Source organism: Myotis daubentonii, chromosome 6, assembly GCF_963259705.1.
Source record: "Myotis daubentonii chromosome 6, mMyoDau2.1, whole genome shotgun sequence".
Taxonomy (NCBI): domain Eukaryota; kingdom Metazoa; phylum Chordata; class Mammalia; order Chiroptera; family Vespertilionidae; genus Myotis; species Myotis daubentonii.
Genome location: NC_081845.1, coordinates 1291707 through 1319187, shown reverse-complemented (window position 1 = coordinate 1319187; position 27481 = coordinate 1291707). Strand labels below are relative to the sequence as shown.

At 61.5% G+C, this 27481-nt stretch overlaps 1 protein-coding gene across 3 annotated transcripts in view; it reads right to left on the bottom strand.

Annotated features, from left to right (window-relative positions):
• The window catches only part of RPS6KA2 (ribosomal protein S6 kinase A2), an 87310-nt gene that overhangs the window by 14336 nt on the left and 45493 nt on the right, over positions 1–27481 (bottom strand). For all 3 annotated transcript variants that reach the window (XM_059699864.1, XM_059699865.1, XM_059699863.1), the window contains 7 exons: positions 10006–10122; positions 8108–8189; positions 5510–5590; positions 3820–3899; positions 2146–2252; positions 1263–1300; positions 363–505 (listed from right to left, as the gene is read on the bottom strand). In XM_059699864.1, coding sequence (XP_059555847.1) covers positions 363–505; positions 1263–1300; positions 2146–2252; positions 3820–3899; positions 5510–5590; positions 8108–8189; positions 10006–10122 — 648 coding nt within the window. The remainder of the gene's footprint in view (positions 1–362; positions 506–1262; positions 1301–2145; positions 2253–3819; positions 3900–5509; positions 5591–8107; positions 8190–10005; positions 10123–27481) is intronic.

The window sequence follows — 27481 nt, the reverse complement described above, 5'->3', positions numbered from 1 at the left end:
CGCCCTCACCATGATCACCCGCCCTCACCATGAGCACCCGCCCTCACCATGGGCCCCGCCCTCACCATGGGCCCCGCCCTCACCATGATCACCCGCCCTCACCATGAGCACCCGCCCTCACCATGGGCCCCGCCCTCACCATGATCACCCGCCCTCACCATGAGCACCCGCCCTCACCATGGGCCCCGCCCTCACCATGGGCCCCGCCCTCACCATGATCACCCGCCCTCACCATGAGCACCCGCCCTCACCATGGGCCCCGCCCTCACCATGAGCCCCGCCCTCACCATGATCACCCCGCCCTCACCATGAGCCCCGCCCTCACCATGATCACCCCCCCTCACCATGAGCCCCGCCCTCACCATGAGCACCCCGAAGGACCACCAGTCGGCACTCTGCGTGTGGCCCCGCCGGTTCACCACCTCGGGCGCCATGTACTCGATGGTCCCGCAGAACGAGTAGGCGCGCGTGTCGTGGTCGATGGCCTCCTTGCTCAGCCCGAAGTCTAGGGAAACAGCGCGCGGCCCTTCTCAGTCGCTGAGGCCCAGCCGAGGCTTCCGTGGCATTTCTGTGAATTCTGCCCACTGGGCATCACGGCCCCACCCACTCTGTCTGCCCAGCTCAACCCCCCGGACGCCAGCGCCGCACCCACAGGCGCTCCCGGGCAACGTCTTCAGAAGCCCACAGATTCAGGAGCCCTGGAAGGTGTCAAGAACTTGTACTTCTGCCGGCCGGCGTGGCTCAGTGGCTGAGCGTCGACCTATGAACCAGGAGGTCACGGTTCGATTCCTGGTCAGGGCACAGGCCCGGGTTGCAGGCTCGATCTATCCCCAGTGTAGTGTGTGCAGGAGGCAGCTGATCAGTGATTCTCTCTCATCACTGATGTTTCTTTCTCCCTCTCCCTTCCTCTCTCTGAAATCAATAAAATATATATTTTTTAAAAAGAAATTGTACTTCTCAGTGACCACCATGAAGTCCCCAGGAGACCTGATTTCTAACAGCTCCACGCAGGCCAGCAGGGGGCCTGACAGCAGGCGGGGTTTGCTGGGAGGGAAAGGAGGAGGGAAGAGGAGGGAGGAGGAGGAGGGAGGAGGGAAAAGGGAGGAAGGAAGGAAGAGAAGGGAGGTGGGAGGAGCGGGCAGGGGGAGGAGGAGAGAGGAGGGGGGAGGAGGAGGGAGGTGGGAGAGAGATAGAAACACCCTCTCTCCACCTCCCTCGCCCTCCTCCGAGGCGGGAGGTTCTCAGGGCCGGCGCTCACTCACCTGTGACCTTGATGTGACCCTCTTCGTCCAGCAGGATGCTGAGGGGAGAGCAGAGGCTCGGTCAGCTCCCCGCAGGTAGGCACGGGGCGCGGCGCGGGCGGTGGGGGGACGAGCACAGCACCCAGGGACCCCCAGGCCGCCCGTGTGCAGTCTCTGTGCAGGAGCCGCCCGCTGCCCGTGCAGAACTAAGAGGACCCCTTCCTGTGTTTCCACCTTTGCTTTTCGGTGACACCTAATCTTGGCCCAGAAATGAGCAGCTTTCGCCATGAGCCCTCACTAATCCTCACTGACATCTGTCCTCCTGCAGCCCCGCCACGACGTATGATCTTTCTAACTATAAAGATCCCTTCGGCCTGTGAAGAGCGAGAGCAGGGCTCAGGGCTCCCGGCCGGGACCCCCCGGCTGCACTCGCTAGAGGAGAGGCGCCGAGGTCACGGGACGCTGCTCCCCCGTGGGACACGCAGAGAGGGCCTGGCGATGGTGTGACCTGCTAGTCACACCTGCAGCAGCGACGCGTGTTGTGCTGGCGGTGATGTCAGAGGCCATGAGCGGGTGTGGGACCAGCAGGTGAGGGTGTGCCACCCGCCTGCCCACGTGACCTGCGGCCACGGCCTTGGGCTCCGCTGGCCTCCCCGGGACCAGGTCTGAGCGCTGGGAACCCGTGCAGCTCAGCGTGAGCCCCACTGTGTCCGGGCACCGCCCAGGGCAGCAGGTGGAACTGCTCCTCCCACCAGGATCCCCACCCGGGAGGTGCTGGCATGAGGAAGCCCCGCCCACTCCTGGGGAGACCTCACGTGGAAACTGAACCCCGAGCAGGGGCTGCAGGGGGCGGGGAGGGGGCTGGCAAGCAGGGGCGAGGCCGGCGCCCACGTGGCCCACTCACTTCTCGGGCTTCAGGTCCCTGTAGATGATGCCCAGGCCGTGCAGGTGGTCCAGCGCCAGGGCCAGCTCTGCCAGGTAGAACTTGACGTCCTCCTCCGTGAACATCACCTGCGAGCAGAGAGCAGGGCGAGCCGAGCTGGCGGCTGGTCCCTTTATCAACGCTCTGCCCCGGGACCACGGCTCAGCCCGGCGAAGTCCACACCGGCCGGTCCGCTCTGCACGCGGCCCCCCGCCCCCCACTCTGCCCCGCCCAGGCGATGCCTCTGGCGCCCACAGTGGAAACGGGTCTATTTGTAGCGTCAGGTCAGGGAAGGCGAAGAGCCAGGCCTACAAAGCTGACGCCACCGGCGCCTGGACCTCCTCCCCGGGCCTCGCCCGCAGGTCGCCAGCTCCGTCTCCCGGGCTTTACATGTCAGAGCAGCTTCTGACGTGAACGCGCGAGGTTTCACAGCCCAGCGCGAGGCCGGCGGGCAGCTCTGACATCACGCCTGGCGCGCGCTTCTCCCCCTCTCCTTGGTCCCTTCACGGATTCACACAAACTTCACGGCTGCTGCCTGACAGAGGGCGACGGGTTCCACCCAGGACGACACTCCGTGGTGCGGGGTCAGCTGAGCTCCCCGAGCCGGGGACAGGGGGCACCTGGGTGCCGGGGCACCCGATTCAGGCCAGGAAATCACACACGTCAAGGTCATCGGGCCGCCAGGACACTCCCGTCCCCCAGGGAGTCAGAGCAGCAGGTACTTGTCGTGGCTGCTGGGCAGGGAGCCCGAGCAGGTGGGGAACACTGTCCACCTTCACCCCGAGATCAAAGTCCCGACCGGAGCCCAGAGCTCCTCTGAGGGCGACACGAAATCAGCTCCAGCGTGCTCAGCCTGAGCGAGGGCGCAGCGTACGGCCGCGGGGACCGAGGTGACTGCCAGGCGCACACAGACCAACACCTCACTTCACACTGGGCCTCCCAGTGGGGCAGGGACCGTGCCCACAGCCTGGCGGGCACCCTGGTGCTGCCGCCCGCCCGCCAGCCTCTGGGATCTCCCACTCTACCTTCCGTGTTCCCCCAGCTCCCAATTCTCTCCTAAACGGTCACCCCATTCACGGGCTTCCTCACAGCAGCTCCGAGGCCGCCCAGCTCCCCTGACCTGACTTTACCCTGTACATAGAGCAGGTGCTCAGAGGGCACAGACTTCTCCACTGGGCCAGTTCTCCCAGCATCACCCGTGGTGCCAATGACAAAACACAGAGTGTCTCCACAGAAACGAAACACCCTGCACCAGGCTCTGCAGTGACCACCACAGAAGGGACCACACACCTGCCCCAGGAGGGACCACGCGCCTGTCCCAGGAGGGACCAGACACCTGCCCCAGGAGGGACCACACACCTGTCCCAGGAGGGACCACACACCTGCCCCCGGGAGGGACCACACACCTGCCCCAGGGGGGACTAGGCACCAGGCGGGAAGGGTGGCTGCTCTAGAGGGCTTTTGCCAGAACTGGGTCTGATCTGTAGCCTCAGGCTCTGAACTATACTGCAAGCAGCCCCACAGGTCACTGTGCCGTTGCCCGAGGGACCACCAGGAAGTGAAGGGAGAGAGCACACACCCCTCCCCCAGCTCTCCCTCCCTCTGTCCCTGAGTCCCAGACAGAAAGGGACAGCCCAGGACCGGGGCGGGCGTTACCTCCTTGGAGAGCCGGGTGAAGAGGTCCCCTCCGCGCAGGAAGTCCAGGATCAGGTAGAGCTTCCCCTCCGTCTGGAAGGCTGTGAAGGGGAGAGTGAGCGGTCAGCAGTCGGGCCCTCGTGGTCCCTGGGGTGGCTGTGCCCTCGGGTCAGTCTCTGCGGCTCCAAGGACCCTGTGTCCTGACCCTGTGACCTGGGTCACTTCACAAACGGAGGGAGCAGTGGGAGCCAGCGGCCAGGAGGACATGGGGAGGGGCCGATATTAGCGAGCGCCCCTGCTTCCGTCACTTCTTAGGGTCTGGCTATTTCTCTCTCCCTTCCCTCCTCCCTTCCCGCTTTAGCCACAAAGGGGCCGGGAGACACAGGGAGAAAGGCACTCAAGTCCCTGAGCGGTTGCTGTTCCCACAGTCAGGCTGGGCCTGGGGGACGGGTCTCGCTCTGCTGTGGGTGGGGGGGGGGGTGGAGAGGTGGGGACGATGGCTCTGACCACGTCGGGTGGAGCCCCCTTTCCTTCCCACGGAAGTGCATTCTCCCCGCTCGGGGCTCGAGGGCACCCCCCCTCCGATCCCCTCTTTTACGGCAGTGCAGTGAGCAGCTGGGTGGCCATTGGACATCACGGCAGTGGTGCGGGCGCTCCGGGTTTGATCACAGCGCCACGATTATGGGCGCACTGCTGTGCCTCAGTCACGGCCACAGACATAGCTCCGCCCACCACTTAGCCAGGTGCCCAGCCAAACGGGCTGACCGTGCACGCAAGGGCCAAGAGAGACCGTCCAGCCGGCCGGTGGGGCTCAGTGGCTGAGCGTCAACACATGACCCAGGAGGTCATGGTTTGATTCCCAGGCGGAAAAGATCAAAAAGCAGAAAACTGACAGGAGGTGTGTGGCCCAGCAGGTGAGTGGCGTTGGGCAAATTATTTGATCTGAGCCACAGTTTTGTCTTCTGAAAAATGGAAATAATAACCTGCTTTTCAGGGCAGTTTAAAATGCTTGAAGCAGGAGCCACTTAAAATGCAGGAAGTGTTACCGTCTCTGCTTTACATAAACTACTGCGTCAAAAAGCACTTTATTTTAAAACAACACAAAAATGTGATCGGTTCGGCCCCATTCTAGGCCAAGAGACTTTTTTTAACCACTTAATCAATGACAATAATCTCTCTCTCTATAAAAGCCAGTAGCTATGACATGCACTGACCACCAGGGGGCAGACGCTCAATGCAAGAGCAGAAACCACAGGCATGGAAACACGGAAGAGACTGATGAATGTCAGAGCAAAGGGGGGAGGGGGGCGGGCGGGAAGAGATTAACCAAAGGTCTTATATGCATCCTAGAGGCCCGGTGCACGGATCTGTGCACCGGTGGGGTCCCTCGGCCTGGCCTGCGGGAACGGGCCGAAACCAGCAGTCCAACATCCCCCGAGGGGTCCCGGATTGCGAGAGGGCGCAGGCCAGGTGCACGAATCCGTGCAGCAGGCCTCTAGTTAAAGAGCAATAACGTACAGCCCCCTCACAGCAGGCCTTCGGGAGGAAAATAAGGCACTTGCTCCTTTTGAGAAAACGAGGGCCGAGCGACTCGGAGGGGGCAGGGTGACTCGGGCCTCTCTGACGCTGGCTCCTCCTCAGTGCCCGTCTGGGGGCGCTGCCCCCGGTCCCCAGGAGCAGCTGGCTTTATCTCACTTTTCACCGTATTTACCGTAGTGCAGCTTCACAATGAAGGGGTGGTTCACCTCTGCCAAGATGTCTCTCTCCATCTTCGACCTGACGCGGTCCCGAACTGCGGACAGAAACCAGGCTCACCACAGGCAGGCCCGGCTCAGGGTTCGGCACCAAACACGGCGTGAGTCACCCCCCGACTCCTCGTCACAGCATTCACACGTGCACCGGAGTGGAACTAGAGGGATGATGACCAGGAGGTCCCACAATCGCTGGTATTTGTGCACGCACTCTCTCTACACACACACACACACACACACACACACACACACACACACGCACTTTAGCCAGAAATCTGACTCTCACCTGCCGGCCGACACCATGACCCCCAGGCCCAGCACCTCCTGGGAATGACGATCTCCTACACTACCAACCGGACGGTCACCCCTAGGGCACTACCTCTCATGCCATCATTTCACTGAACACCCACCCCAAACCCCAGTCATCTCACTGAACACCCACCCCAAACCCCAGTCATCTCACTGAACACCCACCCCAAACCCCAGTCATCTCACTGAACACCCACCCCAAACCCCAGTCATCTCACTGAACACCCACCCCAAACCCCAGTCATCTCACTGAGCACCCACCCCAAACCCCAGTCATCTCACTGAACACCCACCCCAAACCCCAGTCATCTCACTGAACACCCACCCCAAACCCCAGTCATCTCATTGAACACCCACCCCAAACCCCAGTCATCTCACTGAACACCCACCCCAAACCCCATGTTCATACATCATTGTTCCTTTGTTCGTTCTTTCTTTCTTTCTTTCTTTCTTTCTTTCTTTTTTTTTTTTGTTAACCTTTACCCAAGGATACTTTCCCATTGGTTTTTAGAGAGAGTGGAAGGGAGAGGGAGAGACAGAGAGAAACATCAATGTGAGAGAGTCACATCGATTGGTTGCCTCCCGCACTGGGGTCGGGGGTTGAGCCTGCGACCCGTCTTCTGTCACCCGAGGTGGGTCCTCTTCTGGGGAAAGTCCCTGTCCCATCGGCCTGTCCAGCCCCCATGCCCTGGCCCCGTGACGTGACCGGGAGGCAGGGTGGACAGAAGGGGACATGTGCTCCTGCACCCCTCGCCGTCTCCCTGCAGGGCGCGGCCTCGGTGCCGTAAGAGACTCTGAAACCCTCCGGGATCGATGTCCTTGTCACCACGGTCAGTTCCGCTTGGAATGTAATAAGCCTGTTCGGTCACACGCCTGATCGTGAATGGAAACCAGGGACACGTGAGCCTGGGGCACATTCCAGCTGCCCAGGGGCTGTAGTCACCGTGGGAAAGCAAGTGTCTGTGTCCACCCTACAGCCACACCACCATAAACCCAGGTCCACCAGGGAGTTCAGGGCTAACGAGCATCCAGCCACGCAACGGTCCCCGAGACGGTGCGGCCGGAGGCTGGGAACATGTCCAGTAAGTCAGCGAAGACACAGCACCGGGAAGGGACAGGCCGAGTTACGGAGCGGCTGCTCGGCACCCAGAGGCCGGCGCACAGCGCACGTGTGCAATGACCGGAAACCAACCGCGAAGGGCCGGGAGCCCCATCACACCCCGAGTCCCCTGATGGCACCTAAAACAAGAGAAGGGCCGGCTCCGGCCGCGGTGCCCATCCCGGGACACAGATGAAACACGTCCGGGAAACATTTCCATGTGAGACGTGATCGGGGAGCAGACGCCCGGGCAGACCCTGGCCGAACCCCCACAGATTCGGGCCGGGGCGGCCGGACGCAGGGAAGGCTTGCTCCCCGCAGGCCAGGTCCTCCCCCTGCTGACCGCCCGCTGTGTGACGGCCACGCCCGGGGCCACGCCCAGCGGGGCCGTGTGAGGACCGCACACGGGGCGGCGCCCTGGGAAACCGAGCGGCGAGTGTGACCGGCTCTCCCACTCCTGGCATCCGTGAGAATGGACCTGCGGGCACGAACACCCCGTGCACGCGTGTGTGGGGACACACGTGTCCACGTCTCGTCTGGACCTGTGCTCAGGGCGGGTGGGCACACGGGGGGCGGGGAACCAGGCGTGGGCCTGGGCTTCTAACCCGTCCCTGCGACAACCAAGGGACACAAAGCGGCCACGAGCCACGTGTGTGTGAAGCTGAGCAACCCGCCTCACGAACTCAGGCCGACCCGTCGTCCACACGCAGCGTGACCACCTGCCGGCCCCCGATCAAGGCTCTGCCACGCGTGCACACGGACATGCGTGGAAGGAGGGTGTGATGCCACGCGACATTCCTCTGGGAGCGAGGGATACGGAAGACTCGGATGTGTCACACTGTGTATCGGTCAGAGCCACGTGTCTGGTGTCCTCCGTTGGGGACGCCCTCCTGAACCACGTGGCACTGCACGGAATGCGACGTGAGCAGCGCAGGGACCCTCCGAGCCCCCCAAGGCTCTCTGAGTCCCCCAGGACCCTCCAAGCCCCCCAAGACCCTCTGAGTCTCCCAGGACCCTCCGAGCCCCCTGAGGCCCCTCGAGCCCCCCGAGACCCCTAGAGCCCCCAGGACCCTCCGAGCCCCCTGAGACCCCTCGAGCCCCCCGAGACCCCTAGAGCCCCCAGGACCCTCCGAGCCCCCTGAGGCCCCACCTTTCAGCGTCGCCTTTTTCAGCACCTTCATGGCGTACAGCTGCCCGGCGTCCGGCCCCACGGCCTTGCGCACCAGGAACACCTGCAGAGAGAGACGGGACATGATCGGCCGCGCGTCCTTCTCCCCGTGTCTGCCTGGACAAGGGACACACGGAGTCTGCGGAGCTTCTGACACAGTGGATGCGCACAGGGAAGGGGTGAGTGCAGCCGGCAGTCGGGACACAGATGCCGCCCTATCTGCACTGACCACCATGGGAGCCAGGGTGCCCAGCCAAATGGGCTGACCGTGCGTGCAAGGGCCAAGAGAGACCGTCTGTCCGGTGGGGCTCAGTGGCTGAGCTCCCATGGCTCTGTGGCAACATGTGTGTGCATGTGGCAACGTGTGTGCACATGTGGGTGCATGTCTGGTGACGTGTGTGCGCATGTGTGTGCGTGTGTGTCAACGTGTGTGTGCGCGTGTGTCACAGGAGAATCATGTTGTTTCTGGTCCTGTGACCCTTCCACTAAGCATTTCATGTCAGAAGGAATCCACCTCCTTTTTAAACACAAGAACTCACTGTTCCAAAGGGCCTGCCCGGTTCCCTGTGAGCACCCCTCGAGCCTCTTGGGGAGGCCCCCCGAGTTATTCTGAGGGCACAGAGCCTGCCCCTGTTCTGCGCTTTCTTCACCCACATCTCAGCTCTGAGGCGCTTGAGCTCACAGCCTGGTCTCCACGTGGCTCCCAGGGGCACGTGGACATTGAGCGGCACTTTCTCAGCATGTCAGATCCCGTCAGGCCAACAGCCGTGTCACCCGCGTTAGGGGCGGGGACAGCGTGTGTCACCCGCGTTAGGGGCGGGGACAGCATGTGTCACCCGCGTTAGGGGCGGGGACAGCGTGTGTCACCCGCGTTAGGGGCGGGGACAGCGTGTGTCACCCGCGCTAGGGGCAGGGACAGCGTGTGTCACCCGCGTTAGGGGCGGGGATAGCCATGTGTCACCTGCGTTAGGGGCGGGGGCACAGTGAGAGGCTGGGATTTGGTTTGCTTCCTTCTCAGAACGTGGGAACCGTAACCCCCGACGTCAACGCCGCTGGCCGTGGCCGTGGCTGAACAGAGCCCGGGGGCCTCGTTCGGGGAGGGAGGCGCTTTCCTCGTGACTTAAAGGTGAAGGAGGGAACGGACACCCTGTGCACAGATGCGTCGCAGGCGACCGCGGGAGGGTTCCCGTCGCACTGAGTCCATAGAACAGTCACGCCAAGTAGCTTCTATCCCTACTTCGTGGGCGGGAAACGGGCTCATAGAGGCAATTCCCTGAGCAGGGGGTGGGGTGGGGGGCGGGGGCCAGGCCGGTCCAGCCTGCCCGGCCGAGCGACCCCCTGAAGGCACCGCCTCCCGTCTCTGTCTCTTGTTCACTTCGTTTTCCTCCTTTTTAGAAAATCGCTGGTGAGGACACGCTCTCCAGGCTCCAGTCCAGTGGCCACGTGCCGTGGGAGAGGCCGAGCCGGGGCGGTGGCGGAGAGGAAGCGTGTGGCGCTCTCGGGGTCGGTGCCGCCCGGCACAGCTCTGACCCGCGTGCGGTTCCCGTCAGGAGGGACCTGCCCAGGGCGGGCGCCTGCGAATGGCACCCCTCAGCCGGGGCTGCCTTCTCACATGTTCAAGGGGCATCCCCACCCCCTTCCCCGTCAGCAGACACCCGAGGGCTCGCGTGCAAGGGGACCGGCCACGGGCGAGGGGACCAGCCACGGGGTGAGGGGACCGGCCACGGGGCGAGGGGACCGACCACGGGCGAGGGGACCGGCCACGGGTGAGGGGACCGGCCACGGGTGAGGGGACCGGCCACGGGGCGAGGGGACCGGCCACGGGGCGAGGGGACTGGCCGGTGCACAGGACGCGCTCGGAGGCAGCGGAGGGGACTCACCTTCCCGTAGGAGCCTTGTCCCAAGACCTTCAGCAGCTCAAACTGGGAGGGGTCGGCCTTCTCGCAGCCGTCCTTCACGTGGTGGCTGATGTCGATCTCCTTGACCACGCCCTCCTCCTGCAAGACAGGCGCCCGGTTCACACGGGAGGCCCTGCCGCGCCCGGCTCCGTCCCACCCGCAGCCACGGCCTCGGCAGCTCGGTTACTCGTGCCAGCGATGCCGCCTGCAGCCGTGGGCACCCGGCTTCTCCCCACGACGTCTGCCACGCAGCCTTACCACGTCCCAGGGAAATGGAGGGGCCCCGGGCGACCAGCCTGCCTCTGAAGGGTGCGGACAGGCTGGGCAGGGAGGGACGTGGGGACTCGGGGACAAGGCCACCCTGGGAACTTGTTTTAAAGCCCGCGCGGCCGCTCAGTGGACGCAGCCGTGGATGCGGCCGCTCAGTGGACGCAGCCGTGGATGCGGCCTGGGAGACGCGTCTGCTTCTGGTGTCAGTCTCACTGCCCGACATCCCAGCCACAGCGAATGCAACTGCCCCCCCACAGGCCAGGTCCAGCAGCGGCAGCAGCAGGGAGCTCCCCCAGCCCAGGGCCAGAGCCCCAGCAGGAAAGAGCAGCCCCGGCCTTTCAACTGGAACACTGACCGAGCCCGCCGGCTGGCTCAGCGGGTGAGCGCTGACCTCTGAGCCAGGAGGTCACGGTTCGATTCTGGTCAGGGCACAGGCCTGGGTGGCACGCTCGAGTCCCCACCGGCCCCCCTGCAAGCCCCCGTCTCGGCACAACCTGTATTCACTGCCCACGTGCCCTGGGCAGGAGCGAGTCGCCAGGACGACAGAGGTTAGTGAAAGCGACGGGGAGATGCGCACACGCTCGCGGGGGCGGGAGAAGGATGCTACTTGTGGCCCATTCCCCGGCGCCGACTGAACACAAGGAGGCTCCGCGATTCACTGGGGGAAGCGCTGCCACGCCAACAGGGCTCGGCTTCGAAGAAAATAGTTGTCGACTGGAACTCGCTCCAATCGGCAAGTGCTCCCGCGGCACCGCCGGCCGCGCTGGTCAGTGCTGGTCAGTGAATCCACTGGACCGCCGGCCCGGACAGGTGGGAACCGCAGCTGGACCGAGCTCCGTCCCAGCACACGCTGCCCAGCCCGGCCGACGTCTGCTCAGAGCAAGCGCGGGCGTCGCGATGGAACACAGAGCTTCCCAGACCCGCGCTGCCCGAGCTCTCCCCTCCCTCACCGCCCGCCGGACGTACCTCCCCGGGGCCTTCAGAAGACAACGGCCCAGACGCTGGTGGTCCGTGAGGTCCCGAGGAACCTCTTTCTTCTTCCTAAGCCCACTCACCAGGGGACAGAGCGCGGCTCCTAGTGCACTACTCCACGCTGCCGCGTCGGGGCCAGCGTGGGCGTGGGGGCCACGGAGGGCGGAGGACAGGCGCCTGCCCGGAGCCCACGCCTGCTGCCGTGTCCGGGCCAGCGTGGGCGTGGGGGCCACGGAGGGCAGAGGACAGACGCCTGCCCGGAGCCCACGCCTGCCCCAGGAGTCGCCCCTGCTCGCTGTAACCGCCAAGGGGGCCGAGCTGGCGCGCCATATTTCTCGACTCTCCTGGGGACAGGACCCTCGAGGGTATGATGCAATCTTGGCATCTTCTTCCCAGAAAACCACACAGGTGACCCCCCCTCCCCCAGACGTGTGCCAGAGGTGAGGACCCCCAAGCCCGCCCCAGGCCCCGTGAGGAACCGGTTCCCCAGGACCACACACGAGGGACAGAATCCAGCCGTGACCGACGACTCTCTTGGGGCTGAGTTTATCTCAGTGCTTCTGGAGCAGCCGACATAGGAACCCTCTGGGCCTGCAGTCTCTCACCTCTGGGCCCCGCTGATCAACACACAGACCTCACCCACGCCGACAGGGCCGCCAAAGGTTTTTGGCAAAGTCTGAGCAACCGGAGCACAAACAAGCAAGCGATGTGTGCGTTTTGTGCAAAAAACTTGATGTTTCCAGTTAGGAGTCTGGGTTTCGGTCTGGACCCTGCTTCTTCCTGGTTTTACGGTTTGGGACACATAGTCTGCTCAGTGTCACTTACCCAACAGCGCATGTGAGCCGTGGGTTAAACATTACACTTACGCCCCAGCCGGTGTGGCTCAGTGGACAGAGCGTCGGCCTGCGGACTGAAGGGTCCCGGGATTGATTCCTGGTCAGAGCACGGGTTGCAGGCTCGATCCCCAGTGCGGGGCGTACAGGAGGCAGCCGATCACTGATTCTCTCTCATCACTGATAACCCTCTCCCCCCGCCCCCTTCCTCTCTGAAATTAATAAAATATTTCTTTTAAAAATTACACTTACTTTAATAAATATACGGAAAATAGCATATCCCAGATTTATGAACAAAGAGATTCTTTGAGAGAAAAAAAATTAGCAAGATAGTAAATGCAACAGGGAAAGCAGACAACCTTCAAAGCCGTACAAAGTAGTACAACGACAACTAAAGGGGAGACCAGAAGCAGAGGAAACATCACAGGACAAAGCAGGCCCGAGCAGTGGAGAGAAAGGGTGGGGGCGGGGCTGTGAATTCCTCCGTGCATGGGCGCCTGCCTCAGTTCACTGACTGACTGACCGATCCCTATGCATCTAGTTCTGGCTTCATCGACGTGTCACAGGCAGGTAACCCGGTGAGATGTTTAAAGTGAGTGCCGTGCGGTGTGAGCAGGCCGTGCAGCTGCTGCGAAGGAGCCCCTCCAATCCAGTCCCCTCCCACCAGGCAAAGCTCCGGGGGACCCTACTCTTCCCAACAGATAAGAATGGTTTTCCACTAACAAACCAAGAGGGAGCAGATGCTTTCAAAACTCCCGCGTACCCCACTGTGTGTACACGAGCCACCCCGACTCCCGACAGGCACAGGCCCGCCGTGGGGGACGCCGTGCGCCCGCCGGGCTCTGACGCGGCTCCGCTTCCCACGCTGACCGGCTCCTCACGGCGCGGGGTGGGGGTGGGCGGGGGGGGGGGTGAGTTTAAAAAGAGAACATGCTGCGGCTACTCCCTGAAGAGCTGTAACCGTTCGTCTGTTTTCATCTCTGCATTAGAAGCCAGGAGCACGCCGCCAGGTGTTGGGTCTGACCTGGGCGGGGGGTGGCGCGGGGAGAGGGGGGCTCAGGAGGCGCAGGGACCACCCTCGGCGGCTTGGCCTGGAGTCCCGACGGCCCAGCGAGGACAGGTGCCCCAGCACCGAGGGGCCGGCGCAGGGCGAGCTTGCTCCTCCCGTCTGTGTGTTTACTGTGCGATAAACACTGCATTTCCAGAGAAGGAAGCGCACTCTGTCCTCAACACGATGCCCCGATGAGTCCGCGCTGTGGGGTGGTCCTCCACCTCTGGACACCCTCGCATCCGGGCATCCGGGACGGAGGGCGACTGTCCTGCCCAACAGCTCACGGGAGGGCTGAGGCCAGAGCAAGGCCCACGCCGGGTGCGTCGGAAAACGGGACGGTCCGGGGCCGCTTCATCCACAGGGCTCACCGTCTCTCGTTGGAAGGGATTCCCTCCATCGACTGGGAAGGATTCGGTTTGAGGTGGGAGGGGGCTCGTTGGGAAATCCAGTCACTTCCGGTGGAGATGGGCCCACAGGCGAGAGTGGGTGACTCGAAGTCACAACCAGGACGAGGCGGGGGGCCCCCGGCTCCTGGCCCCAACACTCAGCTCCTTTTACCCGAAAGCACGTGCCCCCACCCCTGAGCCCTCGGGGAACAGGGGTGACCACACACACACACATGGGCCGTGATCTGATTAAGAGTTGATAACCTGGCTGGTGTGGTGCAGTGGTTGAGCATCGACCTATGAACCAGGAGGTCACAGGTCGATTCCCGGTTGGGGCACAGGCCCGGGTTGCAGGCCCGATCGCCAGTGTGGGGCGTGCAGGAGGCAGCGGATCCATGATTCCCTCTCATCATTGATGTTTCTCTCACCCTCTCCCTTCCTCTCTGAAATCAACAAAATATATTTTTTAACAGGCTGATAAGTGAGCGGTCTGGGGAACTGCCCCCTGGAGAGCGAGACTGGAAGACCCACCTATGAGAGCGAGGCAACCAGGCACGTGGGCCGTGGGCGGGGCAGCGGCTGGTGTGCGTGAGCCGTGGGACCTGGGCACGTGCCTTGGCCACCCCTCACCTCCCCCCTCTGGGACGCAGGGGGAGACGAGACAGAACCGTGAGGCCGACGGGGGAGCGTGGAGGGCCAGCGAGCCTTGGAGAAGCAGAGGTTGGACCACACGCCAGCTCTCGCTCTTTCCTAAGACATTATGGCTTCCGAACTCCCGCCTGCCCCCAGGCTCCCATGTGGGGGGTGGGGGGGAAGCAAAGCTGATCCCCAGGTGACGCGGCACCTGCCCAGCCACTGCTTCCTGACCCGACGCCCAGCGGCCGGCCGGGCCTGTCGGGGCCTCAGGACCTCGGGGCTGTGCGGTGAGCTGTCGCCAGGGCTCCCAGGCCACGTTTCTAAAACATCCTCCCCGAGGATATTTCTTCCCATTGATTTTTAGAGAGAGTGGAAGGGAGGGGGAGAGACGGCGAGAGAACCATCGATGCGCGAGAGACTGCTACCTCCTGCCCGTGCCCTGACTGGGGCCGGGGTGGAGCCTGCAGCCACGGAACGTGCCCTCGATCGGAATCAAACCCGAGACCCCTCCGTCCGCGGGCTGATGCTCTGACCACTGAGCCGAACGGGCTGGGGTGCCCAGGCCATGCTTGTACCGTCCTACCGCCCCAGGGGTCACGAGAGCCTGCAGACACAGGCACCTCGGTGTGACGGAGGAGAGACGTGACGGGGGAGACTGCGCTTAGGACCCAGAGGACTCGGAGCCTGTGGGGGGATCCAGGACCCCGCATCGCCGCGTGTTTAGCAAGAAAGCCAGGTGGAAGGGGGAGTCTTCCTGGCGTGGGCTATAGACTATCACAGGCCACCGCCGTGCAGGATGCAGTGAGCAGCCATGAGTCACACGGCCCAGGCCCTGGGCTCGGCCTGGCCTGTGAGGGGTGTGTGAGCACTCCCAGCGACTGTTTATGCAGCTCAGTAAACTGTACTCAGTTGTGCTGTTTTCTGGGTTAGCCTTTTTTTTTTTTTTAATCTCTATTGATTTCAGAGAGGAAGGGAGAGGGAGAGAGAGATAGAAGCATCAATGAGGAGAGAGAATCATGGATCGGCTGCCTCCTGCACACTGGGGATCAAGTACGCAACCCGGGCATGTGCCCTGACTGGGAATCGAACCGTGGCCTCCTGGTTCATAGGTTGACGCTCAACCACTGAGCCACACCGGCCGGGCGAGATCCACTGTACTTTTAATATTATCTACTTTTCCCACTAGACAAACTTTTCCGCAGGGACAGTACCAGGACCATGGACAGGGCTCCCGACCTGCCCTGCGAGCCCTGTATGACGTATGAGGTGCCCCTGGGCGATGACCCCACCACCCTCCCCACCCAGCCTCTACCCCACCCACATCCACCTGGACTCTGGGGTCCACCTTGCCCCCAGGAGGAGCCTTCCATGCCCCCGCACGGCTTTACCCTCCCAGGTGGGACTCGGTGTCCCCAGTCCCAGGCAGGCAGGCCAGGGACAAGAGAGAGGTCGGCTCTGGTTGGAGGGGCGGCTGGTACGTGTGTAAGCACTTCGTCCTCGCCGCCGGCCATCGGAACCACGGGGAGCCGTGCTGTGGGGCGTTCCCGTCTCAATCTGAAAAGGCCGCGGAGCTGAGCCTCGGCGGGGCAGGTGCGGCGGGTGGAGGGGGCCCAGCGAACGGGCCGGGCGGAGGCAGGCACTGCCCATCCAGCTGCTGGGCCTGCAGGGCTGGCTGCGAGGGCACAGGCCGTGGAAATAACGCCTTTTAGCATGAACGGGGCATGTCTGGTAAGACCAAACTTCCAGGGACGGTAAAAGATCTCTAAATCGCCGTCCCCTAACCACGGCACGGCCCTTCTCGGGGCTTAGCACCAGGGGCAGCAGGAATCGGTGTCGGTGACCACGCGGCAATCGCCTCCCCGGCACCAATCACACCTCACTAGCGCCACGCGCCACGGAGCTGCCATTCATTCTTCATCACCGGGTTTATAGGGTGACAGTCCGTTTTACAAAGTTCCTCGCGGAACACAAACACGTGTATAAGTCAACACACATGAGTGTTCCCTGTGGAAGTAAGTGCCGAATTAGACGCAGGCAGCACGGAACTTCTGGTGTCAGCAGCGTTCGATGTGATTTCCCTCTTAACTGGAACGCAGGCCATGCGAAAGCACTCGCCAGAGGTTCCTACGTCCGAGCTGCCAGCCTCACCGACTCACAGGCAGAGAAACCCTCGTGAGCCCTCACGGCCGGCACACACCGCATACGGCGAGAAGCTGGTTGTGAGCTTACGTATTTTTGTAACTTGCCCTGGATAAGAATTTGGAGGTTAGGAAAAATACCTCGCTATGTTTTTATCTTTCCTGCTACTTTGAAATGCATTCCATTGATCTTAATTCCATTGCTGGCTTCTTTTTAGTCATAAAAGTTCACTTGGAAAAAATAGAATTAAAGCATAGACACATACCAAAGTTGGAAAAACAAAACAATTATTTCAACAGCAATTCTGATAAGATAAAGCGATTTGACAAGTTTTACGCTGAACCTGGATATTCTCTTACCTGTCAGCCAGTTCCTGGAAATGAACACGTTGCCACTTGTGCGCTGAAAGCACGGAAACTGCTAATTCAGCAAACCCGTGGCCCCTCGCGTGGGCCTGACCCGGCCCCAGTCACCGGCCTCCAGCAGGACCCCGGCACTGTCACCTTTGACCTGTGAAGTGACCCCTCCCCTCTGCCCTCCGTACGTCTCAGTGGCTGAAACATTCATGGATTCCTGCACAGCCTCAAGCTGCAGAGGGCAGAGCAGCCGCGGGAAGAGCCTGGCGGGGAGGCTGGAGCATCCTGCACACGTTTCATATCTCGGGCACGGGGGGGGGGGGGGGAGAAGGGAGGAGGAAGGGGGAGGCGGCGTGGGACCAGTTCCCGCCACTGCCCAGATGGCAGCAAAAGACACACCCTGAGAAACACTTGCCTGTGACAGCGTGTCCTAAGAACCTACAAGCCTGCCTGGCTGGCGTGGCTCAGTGGTTGAGCATTGACCTATGAATCAGGGGTTCAGGGTTCGATTCCCAGTCAGGGCACAGGCCCGGGTTACAGGCTTGATCCCCAGTGTGAGGCGTGCAGGAGGCAGCCGATCCATGATGCTCTCTCACCACTGATGTTTCTCCCTCTCTCCCTCTCCCTTCCTCGCTCTGAAATCAATGACAAAAACATATTTATAAAGAACTAAAGCCCAGTGCATCCAACTCCTCTGGGTGCTTATTCAAAGCTCCGATAACCAAGAGGGTGGCAGCTCCCGGCCTCCCGGCGTCCCCTCTGCGGCCGCGGTGCTCCGCTCTGCTCGTTCCCACCCCGGAAGCCGTGAGAGTGAAGAGCGAGTGTGCTCGGGACGCCCTGTGCCGACAGGCTGGTCCCCACAGCGCTTCTCTCCCGGCGACATAACTAGTGAACAGCCAGCACATGTATGTACAGTGAGGCAGAGGCTGGCCCACCGGGACCGACACACTGTAATTAAGTGCCAATAAAATGTGCCTCTCACAGTCTATTTTATGGCCAGGAAATGCCGTACAGTTACGCCACGAAATGCCGTCAGTAATGAGAACGCCCGGGCCTCCTATGGACGCACGGGGCCCTCGGTAGGTAACGAATTCCAACACGGGACCCGTTGGCTCATCTCCGTATTGATCAAATCTGTCGCTCTTTCCCGCCATATCTTACAGTAGTTCCCGACCGGAAGTTTAAATGAGAAGGAGGTTACGCCGCCACGCCGAGTTCTTAGTAAGTAAATTCTTAGAAGGGCTGTAAACTCAGAATTCGTCTCCTAGGACCCGTTTCCTGTTGTGCAGGTCATGACTGATCCGCTTGAAACGCGGTATTGATCCAGAAACTCAGACACATTTGGCAGAGTTCGGGGTTTTCATGAACAGTGACTAGAGGTTCGCGTGGGAGATGCTGAGATCAGCGGGGGGCGGGGGAAGGGGGATGCGGCGGAGCGTCTCAGACACACAGCAGACGTGGCCTGCAGCTGCCCGGCTGCCTCTGGCCCTCGGAGCGCCTGGGCGGCGGGCACGGGTCTGCAAGGACGGGGGGCTCTGGGGGCTCAGGTTCCAGAAGAGCCGAGGGAGCACATTGTTCTATTGCACGTGGGAGGAGGAGACGGGGTGGCTGAGGGGCTGTGGGAGGTGCGTGCCCTTCGCGGAACAGGAGAGGCTCCGAGCTCTGAGGAGTCGCAGCCGCAACCAGCACGTGCCTCCAAGGACGCGGAGCCGCCACGCACCTCATAAGCGAAGAGCTTTACAGAAGAGCCCGGCGCACTGGGAGCGGATGGTCAGGTTAACACGAAAACGCTGGCCACAGCGAAGGCCAGGAGTCCACGTGCTTACTGGCCGGTGGGAGGAAGTGAGCTCAATCTCTCACCACGCAACTGAGGGCAACCAGGGCCCCACCCGGGACCTCACCCGTTTTCACTGAAGAAAGAACAGGAGTGGGCGGGACCTGTCTGTGGAGCTACTCAATTGAATGTGTGGTTCAGTGGACCGTGTGGATCTGTGGGCTGACTGTGTGGCCCTGTAGACTGAGCATGTGGCTCTGTGGACTGACTGTGTGGCCCTGTGGACTGAACATATGGTTCTGTGGATTGAGCATGTGGCTCTGTGGAATGAGCGTGTGGCTCAGTGGATTGAGCATGTGGCGGCTCTGTAGACTGAGTGTGTGGTTCTGTGGACTGAGCATGTGGCTCTGTGGATTGAGCATGTGGCTCTGTGGACTGACTGTGTGGCCCTGTGGACATGTGTTCTAACCGATTCACACGGGCACTGAAAAGCGAGCCGGCATGACTCACCGGCCAGGGACCAGCCTCCACTGCTGACCTACTCTGCTCCTGGCACCAGGGCTGCACCTGTTGGACAGAAATCTACTGGAATTTGCCGTGTTTTATGGAAAAGCTGCACCCACGATGCATCTGCCCTCGGCCTTGTGTTAATGAACTTTCTCAGTCACGGAGGATGAAGGCCTGAAGGTACTCTCTCTCGGAGAATGGAAACTGCACTCATGGCTTTATTTATTTATTTTTTAAAGTACATTTCTATTGATTTCAGGGAGGAAAGAGAGAGAAACATCAATGATGAGAGAGAATCATTGATCAGCTGCCCCCTGTACTGGACATGTGCCCCGACCGGAAATCGAACCATGACCCTCCTGGTTCATAGGTTGACACTCAACCACTGAGCCATGCCGGCCGGACAGGGCTGCACTCCTGGCTTTCTCATGGGCCCCAAAGCTGCCTTTTTGCAGAAATCCAGGGGAAAGAAGTGCGTTGGAGACGCCTCACCGGGGTCCCCAGCGTCTCCTCGTGAGAAGCCGAGAGCGGCTGCCCGCCTCGAAGGACGTTGGAGGAAGGTCCAGGCCACACAGGCTGCGCCGGACAGAAACATTTTCCAAACGCCTCTCACTTTGTAAACAGGATAAACTAAACTCGTGCCATGTGAGCCGAGTGGAGATAAACTTGTAATCCAGTCGGGGAGACAAGATCTTCTATCCCCAAACACAGACCTCCAGGCCGTGGACCCGCCACGTGAGCGTGTGGACAGAGAGGAGAGGTCAGAGGGGGAGGGGCTGGCTCGGCCGGGGCGGCGTCCGAGCGGAAACGGGCCAGCGGAGGACTCGGACGTGGCCGGGAGAGGCCTCAGGTGGCAGCCAGCAAAGCCAGGGTCGGCCTGATCAGATCCGCCTCCTTTCTAGGTGGTTTTGTTTCTACCTTTTGCTTAAAACTTGGAAACAGCAGGAAATACGTTCAGAAAGTAAGTTATTAGTTCCCCGGCGGCAGGCGTGGAGGGCAAGGCCCTTCCAAAAATCGCAGGGAGGGGAGCCATCCGGGTCTGGCAGGTTCAACATCAACTTAAGGTCCATTTACAGATCCCCGGACGTGACCTCAAAGCTCCCTGAGGCCCGGGAGAGAGAAGATCCTATTTCAAGGCGCAGAGCACCAAGACGGACGATGGGCGCTTTAATCTTTCATGGACGGACGATGGGCGCTTTAATCTTTCATGGACGGGGGATGGAAAGAGCCAGCGTCAGGGCTCCGCAAAGATGCCCGCCAGGCCTCTCCTTGGGAAGGTGCAGGCGGGGGGCGGGGGGGGGGGGCGGGGGGGAGGACGGCAGAGGTGGAGCGAAGCTGAGGGCCAGCAATGGAGGCCCCGCGTCGCGTCAGCAGCCCTTAGACCGGCCGTGGCGGGGCTGCTGCCGTCGGATGGTAACTGGCGCGTGTTAGGGGTCGACCTGTGTCCCCCAGGAAATATGCGGCGAAGTCCTGGCCCCCAGCCCCTGGGAGTGACCTTGGACATGGAGCCGCTGCACATGTCATCAGTTAAGTGTGGGGAGGGTGGGTGACCAGTATGACCGAGTCCCGGTAAGAGGCCACGTGAGCACACACGGAGGACCGCACCACGGGGACGGCCAGGGGCTGGCCTGACGCTTCACGAGCTGGAGGAGGCGAGGAGGGGGCTCTGGAGAGAGGCGGCCTGTGAGCACAGCTCCTGGCTTCCCGGCTGTGAGCACACACGTGCAGTTGTCTCAGCCCCCGGTGTGTAGCTGGTCGGCGGTGCAGTGGGAGAGCCGCCGTGAGAGCCGGTGCACCGTCAGGCCAAGCCCAGCTCTGCTCCGGGATCAGAAGGGGGCACGGCTGGCGGGGCGCAGAGAACCAGGAGACTGTCCCTTCCAGGGAAACGAGGGGAAGGTGGGTGTAAAAGAAGTGAAACACCAGGGAAAGTTAAGCTAAAACGTCAGCGATTTTAGGGGAAAAGGCAATGACCTTGTAGTTGATAACGCACAGGATTGCAGCTCGAACAGGGGACACAGGCAACACCCATTCCCAGGAGCCTCTGCGTTTAACCAGCAGCACCGCCCGGAGGAGCTGGCGGGCCCGGGCCCGGGTGGGGTGGGGTGGTCCCGCCCCCTCTGAGCTCTGCTCGCCGGCCGGGCTGCCTGCACAGGCCTGTCCTGGGCCTCCCTCCCCCCTCCTCTGCTTTGGCACCTTTGTCCCTGTCACAGGACCACGCGGTACTCAGCAGATGGAGCGTGTGTGCGAGCCGTGTTCGTCTTCCTGCAACACGGCCACGCTGTTCCCGTCTGAATGGACTCAGGAGCGTCTCGGCGACATCTCCGGTCACACGCGCACAGGCTGCTGCCATTATTCCCACCGTCCCCTCCTGGCAGCAAGTCAACAAAGCCCCTCTCAGGAGGAGGGGGCATCGCGGGCCGCGCGGGAGGGCGGCCTCTGCTGCCGGCTCTGACCCCGGCCGGTCCTCCTCTCCAGGGAGGTTCCCACAGGGGCGGACCGGGCAGGTGCCCGCCTCACAGGCAGCTGTGCTCTCACGGAAACGATCCGGAGACGCAGATGGACGGATGGAGTTTGCAAACCGAAGATGGACCCTCGGCCACGCAGACGGCAGGGACGGGGCTGAGTCGGCTCTGTCCAGACTGCTGCAAAGCCGGTTCTGGGCGAGAAGCTGGAGCCCGACGAGCCTTGAACGTGGAGATGAGCCTTTGAACTTGGAGAAGTTTGGCTCCACAGCCTGGAGTTGCCACCAGCCCTCGGCCATGAGCTCCCGTCCATGTCTGTCCTCCCTCCATCCTCCCTCCTCCCTCCTCCATCCTCCGCTCCTGCCAGCTGGGGCGCCGCCTCCGCCCGCTCTGGACAGGCTTGGGGGGGGGGCCCTCGGGGCTGATGGGAGAGGAGGTGGGAGCAGGACAGCAGGGCCAGGTCACTCGCCCAGGTCAGTCAGGGCGGGGAACTGCCCAGCAGGCTCTCACAGCGTCACGGCTCCGAGGGGAAGGCCCCGGAGGTGGTGTTTGAAGCTGAGCTGATCCCCAGGAGGCAGAGGTTTTCAGGACGGTGGGCTCTGACCCACAGGCGGGGACTGGGAGTGGCCGGGGCACAGCAGATCGGAAGCCGGGATGGGGGGGATCAGAGTCACCTAACGGAGCCGGCTCCTCCTCGTCTCTCCCAAGGCTGCCAGACGGCCGATGAGGGAGCGGTCGGCACGCTGTCCGGCCTTCGGGGAGACACCCAATGAGGCGCTCTCGCGGCCACACCGAGGCGGATGGAGCAGTACTGGCTGGTGGCTTCTTCGCGGACCAAGTCCATCGAGGGGAGCGGCGGACCGCTCCTGCCCGCCAGGAGGGAGGTCTCTGCAGGCCGCGTCTCACATGGGCCGGGGGCGGGCTCCCGGAGCTGAAGGCACCGTCCACTTGCAGGTGGACAGGCGGACGCACAGCTCCGACAACACCGAGACGGCGAGGCTGGATTTAGCCACGACAACCAATCCCAAAACCAACGCCAGGTCTTGTTCTTGGTAAACAGCTACCGACCAGGAGCCAGACTAGCGACGGGCCACCGTCCACATGGGCTCAACTTGGTGACCAGGACGACGACGAGAAGCACATGCAGCAGGGGAGGTGACAGTGGGCGGGCAGATGGCATCGAATCCGCTGCTGCTGCTGGCCCACCCGCTGACCATCACACCATTCCTGACCACCCGTCAGGTCAGACCCTTAGTCCAGTGGTCGGCAAACTGTGGCCCCTTGAGTGTGGCTCTTCCATAAAATACCACGTGCGGGCGCGCACGTACAGTGCAATTGAAACTTCGTGGCCACACTCAAGGGGCCAAAGAGCCGCATGTGGCTCGCGAGCCACAGTTTGCCGACCACTGCCTTAGTCAGTGCACCGTGGCCGCACACGGCTGGTCAGGGTCTGCCTGTCTTCCCAGCAGATGGGCTCCGAGGGCAGACACTGCTGTCTCGTTCCTGGACTCTCTCCAAGGCAGTGCCAGTGTGAGGCGGGGCTGAAGGTGCCGCTCCCTCCAGGGTCGCTTCCTCTCCGACAGGCTGCCGTAGGAATTCGGGGAGTCCTTCACTCTGGGGGGATCTAGATCCCCTCACTTTGGGAATGTGAATGCTAATCTCTGACTCAGCACCTACAAGAAGTCTTGCCCAATGGCTGGCTGAACAAGTGGATGGGAGCACAAAGCGATGATTCTTTGAACACAGAAGTTGCTGTTCTCACCCCGTTTTCAGGACTCAGGCATAAAGCTGCACGCAGACCACTGGGATTAAAATGAAATTTCAAACGTGTAGAAATGGGCGGAAAAAGCTCTTTACTTCACAACGTGAATAGAAACAGCAAGTGGAATACGCGTGCTTTTTGAAAATGGTCTTCTCAAAACCAGTAGGAAATTAAATTCCAACCCTGAGGTCGTTTTTACTATATTATTCCTCTTGAAATCTGTCTTGCTCTTGCCTAGTGGACATCGGGAGCAACTTATTAAAATACCCTGCATATCCAGTACTTCTTAAAACCTCTTGCCCTCACCTGAAAAACCTGGTGATAAACAACAACAACAACAAAAAAAGAGTCAAAATATAAAATTAAAAATCCCAGCTAACTGGTCTGCCTGGGCCCGACGGTGACTCCATGCAGGTCTTCCCTGAGCACCCACAGGCTGCAGGGCGCATGAAGAGAGAGGATAGAAATGAAACCGTGTGTCTTTCCTGGTGAGCAAGTGCACGCTGGCAGGTCCAGGGCCACAGCAAATGCTCCTAAGTCCCGTCACACAGCAAAGCACCACTCACCTGCAGGAGGGCAGCGACTGCAGGCTGCCGCCCAGCTCCCCGCAGTGCTCTGCACGGGTGCCGACTCCGGGCTGGCCCGGCGCCCCTCACTCGGAGACCCTCCCTTCCCAAGCTCACCATCCAACTCCCTCTCGGAAAATCGTGTCCGTCAGACTTTCTCGGAAGAGTCTGGCCGCAGAGAAGCTGCAACCAAGTCACCTCCTCTGCTTTGGGTCCCGGTTCCTGAGGCCGACGCCCGTGGGCACGCGCTCACTTTACCCACCAGCCCGCAGCCCTGGGTCTTCTCAGCCCTGGGCCTTCCCGCAGATGCCTGGCGGCAGATCCCCACGGTGGTCCACGCCCGTGACCGAGACCCCACAGCCTCCGGTTGCCCCAGGAGCATGACTGTCTCCTCAGTTACATTAGAAGCTCTGGGTCAGCAGAGCCTAAAAGGTGAGATTGACTGCAAGTCCTCAAGGTCTGGCTTGGAACTTAAAATTGCTTGTTACGGCTTAATGCCATTCGAATAGGACAACTTATATCTGGAAGTCTCCAGCAGACACTCCTCTCTGAGGTTTAAAATACCACGCTGTGTGGGCACTGAGATCCAGTGCGACATGATCGCGAAAAGCGAACACTCGGCCTCTGATGGAAACGGAGGGCGGCGTGGGGGTGGCACCTGAGCCAGAAACGCGGGCAGGACGCTCACACGCTCCCTCCCTGCATCCCACGGAGTGCTGGCAAGGTGACCTCCGAACAAAGCGGCACCAAGGCCTCACGGGACAGAGCAGCCCAGAGACTGCTTTCTGTGGGAACGAGACCCCAGAAACAGGGTGCATGGTCGCCATAGAGAAGCCTTCCCTGCCCGAGACCTCACCACCCACAGAGAAAGCGCTTTACTTTGCAGATTGATGTGAATTTGGCCTGAAGGGGAACCACCAGCCATCAGATCCCCGGCAGGCCTCGCCCCGGCCTCCGAGGTCTCCGAGGTCCCGGCAGGCTCAGAACCCCGGTCAGCTCCACAGGAGAGCGAGCCGGCCCCGCTGCCCACGGAGCGGAGGAGGAGCTCTCACATCAGAGTCCCCGGTGCTTTTTGTTGAGCTGCAGCCCAGCTGGGCCTCCGGGTTCCTGCCCACACGAACATCAGATGGTGAGCGCAGGACCAAGCGCCTCTCTCCGGCCGGCCGTCTGCGCCCGCTGTTTGGTGACCCACAGAGATCAGAGCTTGGAGAGTTCGAAGTGATGCCTCTGAAACGCGCCTCCCTGTTCACTGTGGGGGGGCCACGCTAAAGAGACCCCCGCCTTCCTCGTTTTATCCCATGAGAAGGGCGAGTAGCATCGTGAGTTTAATTCTGCACAAATGTATCCTGAACACACAGGCTGCTGGGAGTCTGGGTGACTGAGCAGGGCTACGGGGGCCCGGGGGGGGGGGGGGGCGGGGGTTGACCTGTGAAGACCACAGCCATGGCACCGGTGCGGCAAACAAGCCATCGACAGAGCGAAAGGACGACCCACACAACGGGGAGGTGTTTGCAAAGTGTATACCTGACCAGGGACTTGGTCTGGAATATAGAAAGACCTCCGGCAACTCAACAGTAATTTTAAAAATCACCTAATTTTTAATATATATATTTTTGTTGATTTCAGAGAAGGAGGGAGGGAGGGGAGGAGGGAGGGAGAGAGAGCGAGAGAGAGAGAGAGAGAGAAGGAGGGAGAGGGAGAGAAACATCAGTGATGAGAGAGAATCATGGATCGACCGCCTCCTGCACGTCCCACACTGGGGATCAAGCCTGCAACCCGGGCCTGTGCCCTGATTGGGAATCAAACCGTGACCTCCTGGTTCATAGGTCGATGCTCAACCCCTGAGCCACGACAAACGGGAGTGACTTAGATTTCATGAAACTGTTTATGAAAAATATCGTCATGGCGCTCGAGGGAATTGAGAGAAAATGACTCCTGAGGTGCCTGAGAGACGAGGCTTCCTTGGGCTGAGCGCGTGCCTCTCACCCCTCCAATTCCAGCCGAGTCAGTTCCAGGAAACGCCTGGAACTTTTCCCAGCCCCCAGCGGGCACTGGGGCAAGGACCCAGGACGTCTGCTGTGACAATGAGAGAGGGTCTCGGCGGGACGCAGCCCACTGGGGACGCGAGTCCCGGGTGTGACCTCTGCCGTGGGAACAGCCCCCCGCTTCGCAGTTGGGGTGACTGAGTGTGAGCTGCTAACAAGTACCTCCATGGCCACGGGAACTTGTCCCGCCGGCGCTACCAGTGCACAGATGCTTGGCCCACACGCTCTCAGCTCACTCACCCGCCTGTGTGCGCGGGAGAGAGTATTCCTCCGAGAAGCCCCGGTGACGGGCTCGGGGTCATTTCAAGGGCGGAGAGGACACCCGAGTGACTCCGAGGCTCCTGGAAAGCAGGGCATCGTGACCACTGTTTGGATCTGGATGGCCTCATGGGGAAGGCGGCATGGCAGGAGCTGGGGAGCCGAGCGCCAGCTGTCCCCTCGGAGCCTAGGGAGCCCCCCCCCCCCCATGCCCAGGTCTGTCCTTGGAGGAAAGCGCTCAGCCTCCCGCGTGGCCGTGGGGCCGGCAGTCGCTCTGGGGCTGTTCATTCCGTCTCTCCCACGGCTGACACACGTTTACACCAGGTCCTGTTTACTCCCCATCCACACAACCGGAAGCTAAGGCTGCCTTTTAAAAATAGAGCGCGTACGAGCGAGAAACAGGAACTCGGCAGGGATGACGGGACAATGTGAGGCGGGTGTGCCTGGCGCTCCACTTCCGGAGCGCAGAATGGGCTCAGCGGGTGCAGGCGCTGGCGGCGGACATCGGGGACGCGGGCAGGGCAGAGGGGGAGCCACGGTTCCTGCGGTTCCTGCGCTGTGGGACGCGCGGCTGGAGGTGAGACAAGGAAGCTGCTATTTAGTTCCTCCCCCGGGGAGAGACACTTGTCTAGACTGGTGGTTCTCAAACTAGGGTTCCCTGGAAACCTGGAGTCCCGTGGCCTGGCCCCGGGAAGAGGGGGAGTTCACAGAAAGATAAGATCCCACACACCCACGCACCCCGAGGGCTCTCCTCCACACACTGCAGCCCCGCACGAATGCTTACATCAGGGCCCGAGCGGAGGCGGAGGCCAAGCCCTGGTCTGCACCTGCGTTCAGGGTCAGTGCAGAGAGCACACGGCTGCCCGGCCGCGGAGGCAGTGACCTGCCGTCTGGGAGATGACATCGTGGTGGCTGCAGGGCGGCCGGCAGGGCGTGAGAGTCACACCGACCTGGGCGCATCGACACGCGCGGAGCACAGGCTGAGTGGCCAGAAGCCAACTTCATTTGGGATGTGTCCTGTCGGGTACGTCTTACTGGCTGTGACTGCCCAGCACTGGGGAGGCCGCCAACTGGGACAGTCGGGGCCCCGGGCCATGCCTTTCTACACTCACCTCGGCATAAAGAGAAGCTACTCGCTTTGAATCGTATAGTCTGGTTCTCATTCCTGCTCTTTTCTTAAAAATAGGTAAAAACCTGGCTTCCTGACGCGTAGACGCCAACCCAGACTTGTTGTCGCGCCAGGCCACTCCAGGGACGAAGTAAAGCGACGGCCAGGAGTACTACTCTCTTATTCCCGTTGGATTTCTCTCCGCTCCAGCCTCCCGTTATAGCTCCTTCCATGTATGTCACCACAACACCTCTTACTACAAGGCACTGCCAGGAGCGGCAAGGCCAGCGCCAGGTGCCCGGGGAGAGGTGTCCCGGCGCGGCGGCCGAGAGG